This window comes from Coenobita brevimanus, chromosome 97 (assembly GCF_032717465.1).
Source record: "Coenobita brevimanus isolate Jiangsu-jjx chromosome 97, ASM3271746v2, whole genome shotgun sequence".
Classification (NCBI taxonomy): Eukaryota; Metazoa; Arthropoda; class Malacostraca; order Decapoda; family Coenobitidae; genus Coenobita; species Coenobita brevimanus.
In genome coordinates, this window is record NC_137050.1 from 40,186,405 (window position 1) to 40,202,366 (window position 15,962).

The 15,962-nt window shown below is 45.4% G+C and overlaps 1 protein-coding gene across 2 annotated transcripts in view; it reads right to left on the minus strand.

Annotated features, from left to right (window-relative positions):
• Secp43 (tRNA Selenocysteine associated protein) overlaps positions 1-15,962 on the minus strand; it is a 160,675-nt gene that overhangs the window by 82,669 nt on the left and 62,044 nt on the right. For both annotated transcript variants that reach the window (XM_080283279.1, XM_080283280.1), the window contains one exon: positions 2,579-2,732. In XM_080283279.1, the coding sequence (XP_080139405.1) occupies positions 2,579-2,732 (154 nt within the window). The remainder of the gene's footprint in view (positions 1-2,578; positions 2,733-15,962) is intronic.

A 15,962-nucleotide genomic window follows, 5' to 3' on the forward strand; every position in this document is an offset into this window, starting at 1 on the left:
AATTAACAAACATACCATATGTAGATAGTTTTTGGTATGAACTGGAGATTACCCTGATGGTCCGGACAATCTGCTAATTCGGACAACTCTTCCCCCCATATAGTCCGAATGAGAGAGGTTCTACTGTGTATATATATATATATATATATATATATATACATATATACACCCACTGCAAATTGACTTAGGACCTACACACAGAATTGCTATGGGAGAGTTGTCTTTCTTTGCTCTGTGTTTCCACCTCTACCAAGTGAATTTTGGGGGCAAGAAGTAACTGGCAACTCCTCTGGTGTTGACGGGAGGTGGTGAAATACTCAGAAAGTCAGTGCTTATCCAGAAGCGAGTGTGGGAGTATATGTTCCCGTCGCTCTGAGCATGCACTTCCCTTTTTTCGTATGCATTACTGTTTGCCCTGTTATTTTCCTAGAGTTGAGTTGTCATGCCTGGAAAGTACTGCTCAAGGAATGAGAGGGTCTGTATCATTGCATGGAGGCAGGATAATGTCCCTATCAACACGATTTGTGAAAGTACTGGACACACAAATTCGAACGTCATGAAGATTCTTGCTGCAATGCTCAGTCTGCCACCTGATGTAGTACCAAAGCACAAGCATGGCAGTGGAAAGAAGAGGACAACTTCCAAAGGTACAGATATGCTTCTGAAAAGCAAGTAATCAAGAATCCTCGACTGACAGCAGCAGAATTGAAGAAAATGCATCCCCAGCTGTTACAAGACATCTGAATTTGAACTATTTAACGCCGCTTACAGAGGAAACTGGGTTTGCCAAGCCTCGTCGCAGCCAAGAAACCGCTTCTCACTGACTGAATGAAGAAGCAGCGCATTCTGTTTGCCAAGAAGTATGCACACTGGACATCGGATGAGTGGAGAAAAGTTATGTTTTCCAATGAGCGCACATTTCAGGTGTTCCAGGTGAGTTCTGCCAAGGTTCGTCGCCCTCCCTCCCGTAGACGATATGACCCTGCTTACACGGTGCCGACTGTTAAGCACCCACAATCAGTAATGGTATGGGAGTGTTTCTCAAGTGAAATGGGAAGTTCTTCCTAAGAACTTGATGATGAATGGTGGCTGGTGCATTCAAGTTCCGAAAGATCAATTGTTAAACTTTTTGCTATTCATGAGTGCGACTTTTTACTGCACAATTCAGTTCCATGTCACAAGTCAAGAAAGGTGACAAAATGGCTTCAAGATAATCGGATTGAGGTCCTCGACTGGCCTGGCAACAGTCCAGATCTAAATCCGATAGAAACCTGCTTGGCAAAAATGATGAAAATCATGGCAGAGAAGAAGACACCCAATCTGGACAACCTCAAGACTGAACTGACAAATGTTTGGTGCAAAGAAATGTCCTTAGGTTACTTAAGAGATCTAAGTGATTCCATGCCAAAATGGATCCAACTGGTCTTGAAAAACAAGGGAAACGTGATTTCATATTAATGAATGGCATTTCATGAACAAATATTGTGATATACTATGATTTCTGTGTTTTTTAGTACCTTGTGGGGGGAGGTCCTAAGTCAATTTGCGGTAGCCGTAAAAATATATATATATATAGTTTCATTTTCGTTTTTAAAGGCTCCAACATGCTTGCATGTGTCGGCCTTGGTCACCTAATGGCGGCTCTCCACGCTGCACGATCCATTGCAGCCTCCCTGTTCAGTCCCTTAACCCTAAGGTCACACTTAATGACGTCGTCCCATGTCTTTCTCGGTCTACCTCTCATAACCCCACCCCCAATATTAACACTTCTCACCTTCCTCACCCAATTATCATCCCCCATCCTCTCCACATGTCCATATATATATATATATATATATATATATATATATACAACATTTATATATATATATACTGTATATATATATATATATATATATATATATATATATATAAAACTCATTTCCCTTAACCCTAAGGTCACACTTAATGACCTCGTCCCATGTCTTTCTCGGTCTACCTCTCATAACCCCACCCCCAATATTAACACTTCTCACCTTCCTCACCCAATTATCATCCCCCATCCTCTCCACATGTCCATATATATATATATATATATATATATCAATCAATCAATCAATCATTTCCTGTGGCACCCTCGGGGATGCAACTCTGAAAGAATACAGCATATTAATTTGTAAGCAACTTAACCATGAAATGACTATCCAACAACTTTAAACAAGAACTAACTGTACCCCATCAATCTGTAGTTAAAGTAATTTTCCTGAATAATTTTTAGACAATCTTGTACCTCTGGCAACAGATAGATAGACAAATTTAACCCTTTCACTATAATAATATATTTTGCATCTTCACTGGACTACCATCAGCCAAATTCATTGAACTTGGGAAAGACCTCTAAAAGTGAAATCCCTAATGAAGCTACATCTAACTCCTCCAGTATATCTCTCTAAGGTTGAAAAAGAAATTATCTAGGGATGGCAAGAACAACATAACACAGACATCCTCCGATGAAAGGGGTTAAACTACAAACTTAAGGTACCTACTACATTACCTGTACTGTACAGCAACCTAGGAGATTAAATAATGCAAGGATTACCTTTGGCAGTCTTAATGCTGTTATACCGACTTCCAAAAGTTTTGTAGAGTGCAAAGTCATCCACATCTGGCGTGAGGTCGCCCACCCACAGGGAGTACTCTTTGTCTGTGTTGTTTCCTCGGGTACTGCTGTGGTTCAGCTTGAATCGCACAGGCTGCCAACAGAACCAAGAGCTTACACCATGTCCTTATTATCAGCAATGGGCAGCATAAACGAAGAAGGACTTTGCGCAAGCGCAAAGCGCAATCCACAGTTCACTACCTTGCGCAAGCGCAAATGCGCAATCTGACAAATGTTTAGCTTGCACAATGTTGGATGGTGAGGATATGGAGAATGTGAGTGCATTCAAGTACTTGGGTAGTGTGATGAGTAAGGATGGAACTTTGGGGGATGAAGTGCATGAAAGGGTACAGCAGGAAAGGAAGGTTGTTGGTACACTGAAAGCAGTGACGAGAAATAGAGAGGTGAGTATGGAAGTTAAGAAGTCACTGCACGATAGTATTGTGATCCCTACCCTGACGTATGGAAGCGAGGCGTGGACCTTGCAAGAGGGGAACAAGTCAAGAGTGAGAGCAGTGGAAATGAGTTACTTGAGAGGAGCAAGTGGAGTGACGTGGAGGGACAGGCTGACGAATGAAGAAGTGAAGGAACGTTGTGGGGTGGATGTGGATGTGGTTGAGAAGATTAGGAGAAATACACTGAGGTGGTTTGGACATGTGAAGAGAATAGAGAATGAAAGACTGACTAAGAGGGTTATGTAGGTGAGGTGGAGGGAGGGAGAGGGAGGGGTAGACTGAGGATGAGGTGGAGGGATGGAGTTGAGAGGTATATGAGGGAGGAGGGGGGGTGAGTTGAGGAGCAGGTAGTCAAATGGTGGGTGACACAGCGACTTGGAGGCGTTTTGTCTCTGGCCACCCTTTGCAGGATTAGGGCATCGGGCTACAGATATACAGTATAGATAGATAGGTAGATAGCAATGTAGCAAAGCGCAAGCGCAAACCATTTGCATATATTTTTGGGAATTACTGAAAAATATTGAGATATTTAAATAAAACAGCATACTTACTTACTTTTAATTATAAATATTATTTTGTACTGTTTGTAATTTGCGCAAGTGAGCAATCTAATATTTGGCTTGTGCAATGTCGCAAAAGCGCTAGCGCAAATTTTCATTCATTCATTGCCAGACGCCATGTATCCCAGACGGGGTGGCCAATGGCTTAGAGTTAATTGTTTTACAGGGAGGGGCACTAATCCTCCACCAACCCCACTTGACACGTAGGGATGCCAACAGCATCTGGTGTTCCCAGGCGGTCACCCATCCAAGTACTAACCAGACCCAACGTTGCTTATTTGCATATATTTGTGGGAATTCCTGTAAAATATATACAAGTAATCCCTCTACTTTCCGGACACCCACTTTCCAGACATCCCCACTAACCGGACATAATCGTCCCAGGATCCAATATTCATCATCAAAAAAAAAAAAAAAAAAAAAAAAAAAAAAAAAAAAACCCACCCGTAATTTGAACTTGGCGCGCGGAGCACGGGACAGCTTTGTTGTGGCGCGTCATTCCTCCGACGTCCGCTAGAGCCCCCCTGCATCCTCCCCACTTTCCACCTGTCTCTTGTCGCGAGTGAACGCTCGTCGTCATGACTGCCCACGTGCTTGCTTTTGTGGTGGTGCCTTACCTGCTGCAGGCACTCCTGCTGCTCTCGTGCCTCTCCTTTGTGTGTGTGATGATGGCCCCGCCGCCTGAGAAGAGGAAGAGAGTGGTGTTGACTCTGGAGAAGAAGTGGGAGATATTGGAGAAAGTCTTCTTCACGCATCCTCCGTGAGTTTAACCTGGCCCGATCTACTTTCTTTGATATTAAGAGATCCTGAGACAAACTCATACAGTACACGGCTGACTTCTCGTTGAAAAGCAAACGCAAAGTGGAGAGGAAGATGATGTTTACTCCCAAGTTTGCTGAAGTCGACCGCTCCACGTTGATTTGGTATCGACAGCAACGTGCTGCTGGTGTGATGGTACGTGGTACGGAGCTGAAGGCTGCTGCTGAGAAGTTCGCAAGGCTTCACGACGCCCTAGACTTCAAGGCATCCGAGGGTTGGCTCTTTGCATTTAAGTTACAGCATGGCCTTACCAACCGTAAATCTCATGGCGAAGCTTTGGACGCTAACGAGGATGGAGTAGATGAGTTTCGGCACAAGGTGAAGGGCTTGATCGACAGGGAGGGCCTCACTCACAGTCAAGTCTACAACGCTGACAAAACTGGTTTATTCTATCGCTCTTTGCCAACGAACACTCTAGCCGAGGAGATGGAGAAGTATGTACCTGGCCGCAAGCTCTCCAAGCAACGGCTATCTGCTTTGTGTTGTGCCAATGCTAATGGCATGCACCGGCTTAAGCCCGTTACTGTTGGCCGTGTAAAGCAGCCTCGGTGTCTTCGTGGGATGATGGATGTCCTTCCTGTCGTCTGGTACCATTCTTTGAAGGCATGGTTCACAGCCCAGATCTTCAAAGACTGGTTCCACCGCCATTTCGTCAAGGAGGTCATACATTACTAGACGGAGAAACTGGGAATCCCACGTGACCAGGTAAAGACCCTCCTTGTCCTCAACAATCCACCTGCCCACCCGTGCGACAAGGACTTGGTGGCTGAGAATGGCCGCATTAGGTGCATGTTTCTGCCACCTAATACTACTACTCTCATCCAACCAATGGACCAAGGAGTGATCGTGGCAACGAAGCGCCTATACTGACGGAAGTTCCTGGACGAGGTGATGGTTGGTCTCGAGGACGAGGACGAGCGCAGGGAGGGATGGGACACACAAGGCCAGTGGACTTTGGAAAACCTTTGCCGCTACATCATCAAGTCTGCCATTTACAACTGGGCCAGTGCATGGAAGGGAATCCCTGTCAAGACTTTAGAAAATGGTTGGTCTCGTCTGCTTCTCGGAACGGATGCAGAGTACGATTTCCTAGGTTTCGACGTGGATGACTTCCATGCACGTTTACGTGCGCACGGCGATGATGTTGATGTGGATGAAGTGCGTGAGTGGTTGGATGACGACAAGGGCGATCCTGGGTATCAGACCCTGTCTGATATCAAGATCGCATCTTCAGTTGCAGGTGTCAGTACCCAGCTTGAAGATTCCGACGAGGACGGAGACGATGATGCGGACTCCTCTCAGCATGACACAACTCCAGCCATCCTCAAGCTGAGCGCACTCCGGGAACACCTAGAGTTCGTTCTGGACTACCTGGAACACCCGGACTGCGACAGGGAGATGGGGCCCTTGGGACTTGTGGAGGAAGTGCGTGCTTTCAGGCAGCACATCATAAATCGTCAGAATCGTCGTTCCTTGCGTCAATCAACGTGTGACAGCTTTTTCAGGCCCGTGACCCCCGCTGTGCCCAGCCCTGGCTCCACTCCATTGCCTCCCCAAGACAGGCCCTCATGCTCCGAGCCACAGCCCAGCACATCAGCCATGGTAGAGTCACCGCTCGACATGAGTTTGCGTCTATCTTCAGAGTCGTCTGCAGTGGGTACACCATCACCACAACCCAGCGACGCACCCCAGCCTACCAGCGATACTCTCAGACTCTGACAGTGATTAAACGGCAAGAACTTCTCCACTAGACCACACGGGAATTTAGTGTTGTGCAGTGAAAGAAAAACAGTGCATACAGTATTGTACAGAAAGTAGAAATTTGAGTGAAAAGATAATTTTTGGACTAAATTTAACGTAAATACACTTGTGACTTGTTTTGAAATTGGTTTTATGAGTGGTAAGACTTAAAGTGCAGAGTGCAACACTTATTAAGTTACAATGGAGCATAAGTAAGAGAAAGAGTGCGCAGTGTGAAGAGAATGGACTTCTGAGTGCGAATGACTAAGTTCAGTGCGAGACTTCATGAACGGTGTACTGCAAGTGCTTCAGGAAATCCTTCTTACTGTCAGAGTCTGAGAGGAGGCGGTTATTCATCGAGATGGCCATGGACTTGCTCTAAGTAGGCAGAATGTTTCATACTGTATTCTACTGTATTTTCCATACTATACTTACCTCAAACACCTCATTTCACTCTTTTATGTCCCTTATTGGTGTGAATATGTTGTGTCTTAGGTGCTATGCATGTGCAGTAGGGAGGTGTTTTTCTGAGTTAGGCTAGGTTAGGGTCCATAACTACCAGTCCAGGAGCCAGGGACTTGTAAGTACCCTGAATGTTTAATATTGTATGAACCTACCTCAAAAACCTCATTTTATGCTTCTTTTGTATTTATTTCAGTCTTTTATGTCCCTTATTGGTGTGATTTGGGTCTTAAATAGGTGCTATGCATGTCCAGAGGGAGTTGTATAGGTGTTTTTCTGAGTTAGGGTCCATAAGTACAAGTCCAGGAGGATGGTGCCCACTATCTGGACAGGACCACTTTCTGGACATGCCTATGGCTCTATTACGTCGGGTAGTGGAGGGATTACTGTATTGGTATAATTAAATAAATTACTAAATTAGCAACCTGCCCATCACCCGCGGTGACTGAGGTACAGTAGGTCATTGTCCGGGAAAAACAGCCTATATTTACTATGGCATTGGCAAAGATCACGTGATTACTGTATCATCAACTCTCTCTCTCCCTCTCCCTCCTCCCTCTCCTCTCTCTCTCTCTCTCTCTCTCTCTCCGACAGAGGAGGGAGGGAATGGAGAATAAGAGAGAGAGGAGGAAGGAATAGAGAATAAGAGAGAGAAGAGGGACGAAGCTTATGCCTTATCTCCTCACACAAAGGGACGCTCCTTTGCCATTACCTTATTTATTCTCTCTCTCTCTCTCTCAGAATAGTGCTCTTTATCTCTCTCTCTCTCTTGTCTTGTCGACATTTTATTTAATAATTCAATATAGACTCGTTTTCGTTTCGTTTTTAAAGGCTCCAACATGCTTGCATGTGTCGGTCTTGGTCACCTAACGGTGGCTCTCCACGCTGCACGATCCATTGCAGCCTCCCTGTTCAGTCCCTTAACCCTGAGGTCACACTTAATGACCTCGTCCCATGTCTTTCTCGGTCTACCCCTCATAACCCCACCCCAAATATTAACACTTCTCACCTTCCTCACCCAATTATCATCCCCCATCCACTCCACATGTCCAAACCATCTCATTCTACCTCTCCTCATCACAACACCAATACACTCCAGTCCCATCCTACCTCTCAACTCTTCCATCGTAAACCCAGCCCCTCCAGGCCTTGGACGCAGGGACACATTGCACATTCACCTAATCATTGTCATTTCTGTACATCTGAGCCGGCAAATATCCTCCTTCTTCACTGCCCAGGTCTCACTACCATACAGCATTACACTCCTAACACATGCTGCATACAAAGACCCCTTAGCACGTAGGGAGAGTCCTCTCAATGTCAGGAGAGGCAAGAGCTCCCTGAACTTCTTCCAACCACTTCTCACCCTAACCACAGAGCTAGCTCCAGCCCCACCTCCAGCACACAACATGTCTCCCAAATAACAAAACTCTTCCACACACTCAAGAGATTCACCAGCAAGTTCAATCCTTTCACGGCTGACAATCTCCACCTGCTCACCCTGACACGCTGTACACATAAAATCAGTATTATCTCACAGTCTACCTCTGATACCACTACATCTCTTATGCACCCATTTATCACACACACCGCACAAGATGGAATTACTTCCCACGCCCTTGTGGCAAACTGCACATGGCCACTCTCCCTCGTTTTTGACAGTACCGCCACCAACCCTAGATATCATCACTTTTGTTTTATCTGCATTTACCCTTAAACCCTTTTGCCCCATACCATCTCTCCACTTCCTAAACCTTTCCTCCGCCTCCCATTCGTTCTCTGCAATCAACACCAAATCATCAGCATACAGCAACTCCCACGGGAGTCCGTTTCTAAAGTCATGTGAAAGGGCTTCAAGTACCATGATAAACAACATGGGACTCAAGACTGACCCCTGATGCACACCAACATTCACGGAAAACTCATCACTCACATTTCCATTCACTCTTACCTGGGTGTGAGCACCCATATACATAGCCATAATCACCCTAACCAGCCACTCCTCCAAGCCAAGCTTTCTCATTGCCCACTTCACCACCTCTCTAGGGACTCTGTCAATGGCCTTTTCCAAATCAACAAAAACAAAATAAAGATCCCTTCTCCTACCAATATATTTTCCTGAAGCTGTCGGACAATGAATATAGCATCAGTGGTCCCCCTACCTGGCATAAACCCAAACTGCATCTCATCAATATTCACTCTTTCTCTAATCATACCTTCTAAAACTCTCTCCATTACCTTCATTATATGATCTAAAAGCTTTATACCTCTATAATTTCCTCTTTCCAGGGCATCACCCTTCCCTTTATACACATTTACAATTACACTCTTCAGCCAATCATCTGGGACAACACACTCATAAATAATCCTGTTTATCAGGTCAGTGACTAAACTAACCCCTATATCGTCTGAGGCCTTCAATATTTCGGCAGTCAACCTAGACACGCCTGCTGCCTTCCCCACCCTCATCCTGCCTATTGCCTCACTCACAGTAGCAGTATCAATCAAAGGCCAAGGGCCAGACACTGGATCTGCTGGCTCCAAACCTTCCCTGTCCCAGTCAAACTCCTCATTCAACAACCGGTTATAATGCTCTCTCCATGCATCTTTAATATCCTCACTGTTCACCACTACCCTTCCTTCATCATTCTTCACACACTGCTCACCTATAATATCCCGATTATCCCTCTTCATTTGACCTGCCACCCTAAATATCATATTTTTCCTTTCCCCATGATTTAGGTTATCAAGTAATAGTCTCTGAGACTCAGACTTTGCCCTGTATACCTCTCTTCTAGCCCTGAGCTTGGCAGCCAAATACCTGTATTCCTCTTTGCTACCACCCTTCTTCCATTCCCGGAAGAGCCTTCTTTTCTCCTTAACTGCAGCTTCTTCACCCTCATCCCACCACCAAGTTACTTTATGTCTTGGTGGTCCTCTTGTCCAACCGCATATTACATCAGTAACTCTCAAGAAATTGTTCTTGAGGGCTCTGTACTGTTCATTAACGCCTCTGTCTACAGCTCCCTGTTCAGCCACCACTCTCCTCAACTCGCTATAGAAGGCATCCCTTACTACTTGGTTATACAATAGCATATGTAATTCGTTACAAAAAATAGAAAATCATGAAAACAGAGTATTTAAATCAAATATCCACAGCCTAATAAATTATTAGGCTGTGGATATTTGATTTAAATAATATGTTTTAATAGTTTTTGTAAGGAACTGCATATGCTAATCTTAATAAATAATGTATATTTATTATTATTTACTTCTAATAATAATAAAAAAAATATTAAAAATACATCATCTCTGTTGAAGCATATTAAGAAATGCTACTACCCCCTTCCCTCCCGCCTCCCCCAACCTTGCAACCTGCCCCAGCCTCCCCCATCCATTGTCCAGCCATGCAGGAAGCTCCCAAGACCACGTGTCCCTTGGATTGCGCAGTGCGCAAGCCAAAGGGCAAGTGCACAATGCAGGTGTGCAAGCGCAAAATTGTGCATGGTCTCGTGTGGTGCGCAATGTGCAAATGATATCACCGGAGCGCAAGGGTGAGCAAGTGTTTGCGCACGTGCCCAGCACTGCTTATTATAAGCTATGGATATGCTGCAGTCCTCATTATAAGTTTTGGTTATGCTATACTGAATGTCAAAAATTTTTCTTTATGGCTGATACCGTAAATTTTGGGAAACAGGCAAATCAGTTTAATAGGATGCAACAGAGGTTTGACAAACATATTATTTTAATTTATTGTGGACTAAATATCAGAAAATAACATGAAGATTTTGACATATAGCTGACAAGGAACTTACTGGATTATGTATGCTGCTCAAGAGTCTATGGATGGGAGATTGCTGAACAAGTGCTACAGAATACTGTAGTCAAATAAGCCTGGTTTTTAAGGCTAAGTTTTATGGCCGTGACCCGGGATCGATCCTGGTGTGTCTGTGTCAGATCTTTCTGGTTAGGTAGAGGAGAAGTTGTGCATGAAGAGATACCATTCCCATAAGTTCTAGTTATATGTCTGGAATGAGTTCCAAAATATCTACTTTTTCATATAATTGCATACCACTACAGTAAGTCCTAGTTTCAGTTGGGACTTGGGTTCCAAAATATCAACTTTTCATATAACTGCAGTGTTGGTGTGCTTCAGGGGGCCAGTTTGAAGCCCCTATTGTTTAACATGGTACAGTGGGATCTCCCAATATGTGAGGATATGGTTGACAAATGTGCTACATATTGGAAATTTTGCATATTAGAAACCACTGAATCAATGGAAATAAATGCATATGGTCGACACCTCACCCTATCTTTGTCCTTTACAGTACTTCCCCGTTACTGACTATCATTTTAAGAAAGATTTTTGCTCACAGAAAGATAACAGAACTGTGAATATAGTGTGCTCAGTAGCGCTCCACTTGTTCTGTGCTTGTAGGATAGCCCCATAGAGGCAGTTCCTTACCAGTCGTCAATGGGTCTGCTTGGCCAGACTGACCAGGGTTGAGCAACAACAAACAGCGAAGACAAATGTGAAAACAGATACGCTTCTTATGACAATTTATTGTAAAGAGGCTATCGAGTAACTGCATTAGTGGGTATTTCAGGATACCAACAAATACCAAAGGTGCACGGGTTTTATTTCATGTATTTCTGTTTGTTACTCCTTCACCCATTTTTACCCCATCAAGAGCACTGGGGTCTGGGAGGAAGGCTACTGTGTCCAGACAATGAATGCAGTGGCGTGAGGTTAGGCTATGGAATCCTGACATTAACAGCAAAAATGAACCCTTGCTAGCCCCAAATTGACATCACATGAGCAATAAGCCCCAACCGTTCCTCAAACTGAAATCCTTTTGCCCCATATCCAAGTGGGGTACCTTAAACCATTAGACTGTTTGGTACGTTATCCACTTGGTGGCAATATGGTTAGCAACACCTTAGAAAACAGCAACCTCACAACTTCAAATCATATTTGTCTGCTGTCCTGGCCTCACTGTCCCAGAAACTTCAAGTAAAGACTGGTCTCATCAGCCATCTATGAACCCATACACCCTACCCCTTGAATAAAGAATAAAGAGGGTCATCTCAACAGAGCGATAATGAGAGACACATACAGTCAGCAGCCACCTTATTCAATAGTTCCCTGGGTTACAGGAAACCATTTGGCTTGTCACTTAGTGTACTGTCACCTAAAAGTAGCACTGTATTGAGTGAGTCAACACTGAATACCACAACCTACTTTAACAAACATGTGATATACAGGCAGACCCCGAGATACAATACCCCTATATGCGATACCCCATATTAACGATGGGGGTAGAAATACCGCCCTACCCCACTTAACGATGGCCAATTTTTTTTACCGATTTGGCGATATTTTAGACTTAATTTCGTGTTTATGTTGATTTATAAACTGTTTTTAGACTTAGATTAATGTGTTTTAGTCACAGGTGGAGTGAACATTGACATTTGAGGGTACAGTGTACCAAGTTTGAGTTTTTCCAGATTTATATTTGATGATTTGCAGATTTTATTTTTGGGTTTAGGTGGGTTATAAACTGCTTTTAGTCTTAGTTTAGCTTTTGCTACAGTTATTTGGGGGTTCAAGTTAGCCAGAAACTTGTTTTTGGACTCATTTGGGTGGGTTTAGGATCCAGTTGGAAGAAACCCAAGGCTCAAAAATGCATCCCTATACTTTCCATGTTAAATTTACCCCGAGATATGATATGCCGCCTAGCGATGGATTTTTACTTAACCAACTGCATCGTTAAGCCGGGGTATGCCTGTACAGTAATCACTCTAATATCCGGACGCCCAATAACCGAACATCCCCACTAACCGAACCTTATCGTCCTGGGATCAAACATTCCCAAAATGGTCCGAAAATCCAAAAAAATTGGAAAAAAAAACGATTTTTTGCCGTCCGTAATTTGAACTTGCCGCGCACGCCGCGTGAGAGCATTGTTTTGGTTCGTCATTCCTCCGACGTCCGATAGAGCACCGCTGCATCCTCCCCACTTCCCGCCTGTCTCTCACCGCGACTGGACCTGCGCTCTTCGTAATGGCTGCCCACGTGCTCGCTTTTGTGGTGGTGCCGTACTTGCTGCAAGGCCTCCTGCTGCTCTCTGCCCTACTCTTAGTGTGTGTGATGATGGCCCCGCCTCCTGAGAAAAGGAAGAGAGTGGTGTTGACTCTGGAGAAGAAACGGGAGATATTGGAGAAGGTTGATGCGGGTTGGTCTTCCTCTCGCATTCTCCGCGAGTTCAACCTGGCCCGGTCGACTTTGTTTGATATCAAGCGTTCCCGAGACAAGCTCATGCAGTACACGGCTGACTTCTCGTCGAGAAGCAAACGCAACGTGGAGAGGAAGGTTATGTTTACTCCCAAGTATGCAGAGATCGACCGCTCCACGTTGATTTGGTATCGACAGCAACGTGCAGCTGGTGTGATGGTACGTGGAACGGAGCTGAAGGCTGCTGCTGAGAAGTTTGCAAGGCTTCACGACGCCCTAGACTTCAAGGCATCCGAGGGTTGGCTCTTCGCGTTCAAGTTGCGACATGGCCTTACTAACCGTAAAGCACATGGCGAAGCATTGGACGCTAACGAGGATGGAGTGGACGAGTTTCGGCACAAGGTGAAAGGCTTGATCGACAGGGAGGGCCTCACTCTCGGTCAAGTCTATAACGCTGACGAAACTGGCCTATTCTATCGCTCGGTGCCAACGAACACTCTCGCCGATGAGACGGAGAAGCGTGTACCTGGCCGCAAGCTTTCTAAGGAACGGATATCTGCTTTGTGTTGTGCCAATGCTAACGGCATGCACCGGCTTAAGCCCGTTATTGTTGGCCATGCAAAGCAGCCTCGGTGCCTTCGTGGGGTGATGGATGTCCTTCCTGTCGTATGGTACCATTCTTTGAAAGCATGGTTCACAGCTGTGATTTTCAAAGACTGGTTTCACCATCACTTCGGCCAAGGAGGTCATACATTACCAGACGAAGACACTGGGAATTCCTCGCGACCAGGTAAAGGCTCTCCTTCTCCTCGACAATGCACCTGCCCACCCGTGCGACAAGGACTTGGTTGCTGAGAATGGCCGTATTAGGTGCATGTTTCTGCCACCTAATACGACTGCTCTCATTCAACCAATGGACCAAGGAGTGATCGTGGCAACAAAGCGCCTGTACCGTCGGAAGTTCCTGGACGAGGTGATGGTGGTTCTCGAGGACGAGGACGAGCGCAGGGAAGGACGTGACACTCGAGGCAAGCGGACTTTGGAAAACCTTTCGCCGCTACAACATCAAGTCTGCGCTGTACAACTGGGCTAGTGCATGGAAGGAAGTCCCTGTGAAAACTCTTGAAAATGGTTGGTCTCGTCTGCTTCTCGGAACAGATGTGGAGTACGATTTCCTAGGGTTTGACGTGGATGACTTCCATGCACGGCTACGCACGTACGGCGACGATGTTGATGTGGACGATGTTCGTGAGTGGTTGGACGACGACGAGGGCGATCCTGGGTATCAGACGTTGTCTGATATCGAGATCGCGTCTTCGGTTGCTGGTGTCAGTCCCGAACTTGAAGATTCCGACGACGAAGGCGATGATGATGCAGACTCCGCCCAGCAGGACACTACTCCAGCCATCCCCAAGCTGAGCGCACTCCGGGAACATCTAGAGTTCGTCCTAGACTACCTGGAACACCCGGACTGCGACAGGGAGATGGGGCCCTTGGGACTCGTGGAGGAAGTGCGTGCTTTCCGGCAGCGCATCATCAATCGCCAGAATCGTCGGTCCTTGCGTCAGTCAACGATTGACAGTTTTTTCAGGCCCGTGACCCCCGCTGTGCCAAGCCCTGGTTCCACTCCGTTGCCTCCCCAAGACAGGCCCTCATGCTCCGAGCCACAGCCCAGCACATCAGCTACAGTGGAGTCACCGCTCGACGTGAGTTTGCGGCTGTCTTCAGAGTCTTCTGTAGTCGGTACGCCATCACCACTACCCACCGATGCACCCCTTTGGACGCCTGCCAGTGATACTCTCGGGCTCTGACAGTGAATAAACAGCAAGAACTTCTCCACTAGACCACACGGGAATTTTGAGTGTTGTGCAGTGAAAAAAACGGTGTGTTGTGTTAAGGTTTTCAAGTTGGGAGAAAAGACTAAGTAGAAAAGAAATTTAACGTAACTAACCTTCTTTGTTTTGGCTTTGGAAACTTAAAAAAACTTGGGAAAAGTTAATGTGCAACACTTAAATTTAATGGAACATTATTTGGACTAAAGTGAACACTGTGAAAAGAACGGACTTCTGTGTGTTAGTGACTAAGTTCAGTGCAAGACTTCAGGAAGAGTGTAGTGCAAGTGCTTCAGGAAATCGTTCTTACTGTCAGAGTCCGAGAGGAGGCGGTTATTCATCGAGGTGGCCAGGGACTTGCTGTAAGTAGCCAAAATGTTTCATGTTGTACTATTTTCCATACTATATTTACCAGAATGTTTCATATTGTATTTTTTCCCATACTATACTTACCAGAAAGTGTCATACTGTACTTCTTTCCATACTAAACTTACCTCATGCATGTGCAGTAGGAATGTGTTTTTCAGAGTTCGGTTAGGTTCGGTTAGGTTAGGTTCGGTTAGAGTCCATAAGTACCAGAATGTTTATTAATGTATGAACATACTTCTAAACCCACATTTTATGTGTCTATTGCATTTATTTCAGTCATTTATGTGCCTTATTGGTGTGATTTGGGTGTTAAATAGGTGCTATGCATGTCCGGAGGGAGTTGTATAGGTGTTTCTCTGTGTTAGGGTCCGTAAGTACAAGTCCATAAGCTGGGGCCCAATATCCGGACAAAACCAATATCCGAACCTACCGATGGCTCTATTGATCCGGATATTGGAGTGATTACTGTACTATAAACTCTCAATTATCTGCCGTTGCAATATCCGATCAATCGCAATATCCGGCAATTTTTGCTCGGCTTTATTAAAGCAATATCTGGCGAAATTATGCAATATCTGGCTAAGAAACGAGAAGCAATCAACCCTCTGGCTCAGACGTGGAACCCAATCGGCATGCAGGCAGACCCCGCAATGCACCAGCTAATTACAATATGTTGCAGGAGCGGCCCACCCAGCGCACTGAGCCTAGCATCGCTCTCTCAGTCTCTCCCGTGAACACTGTACAGTAAGGATATATCTGTGTTCTTTGCTCTTGTGATCCATGCGGCGGATAAACCCTAGTGCTGTGACTTAGGCTGTGGCCTCCCATGCCTCGTTTGTTGCTGTAGTGCTG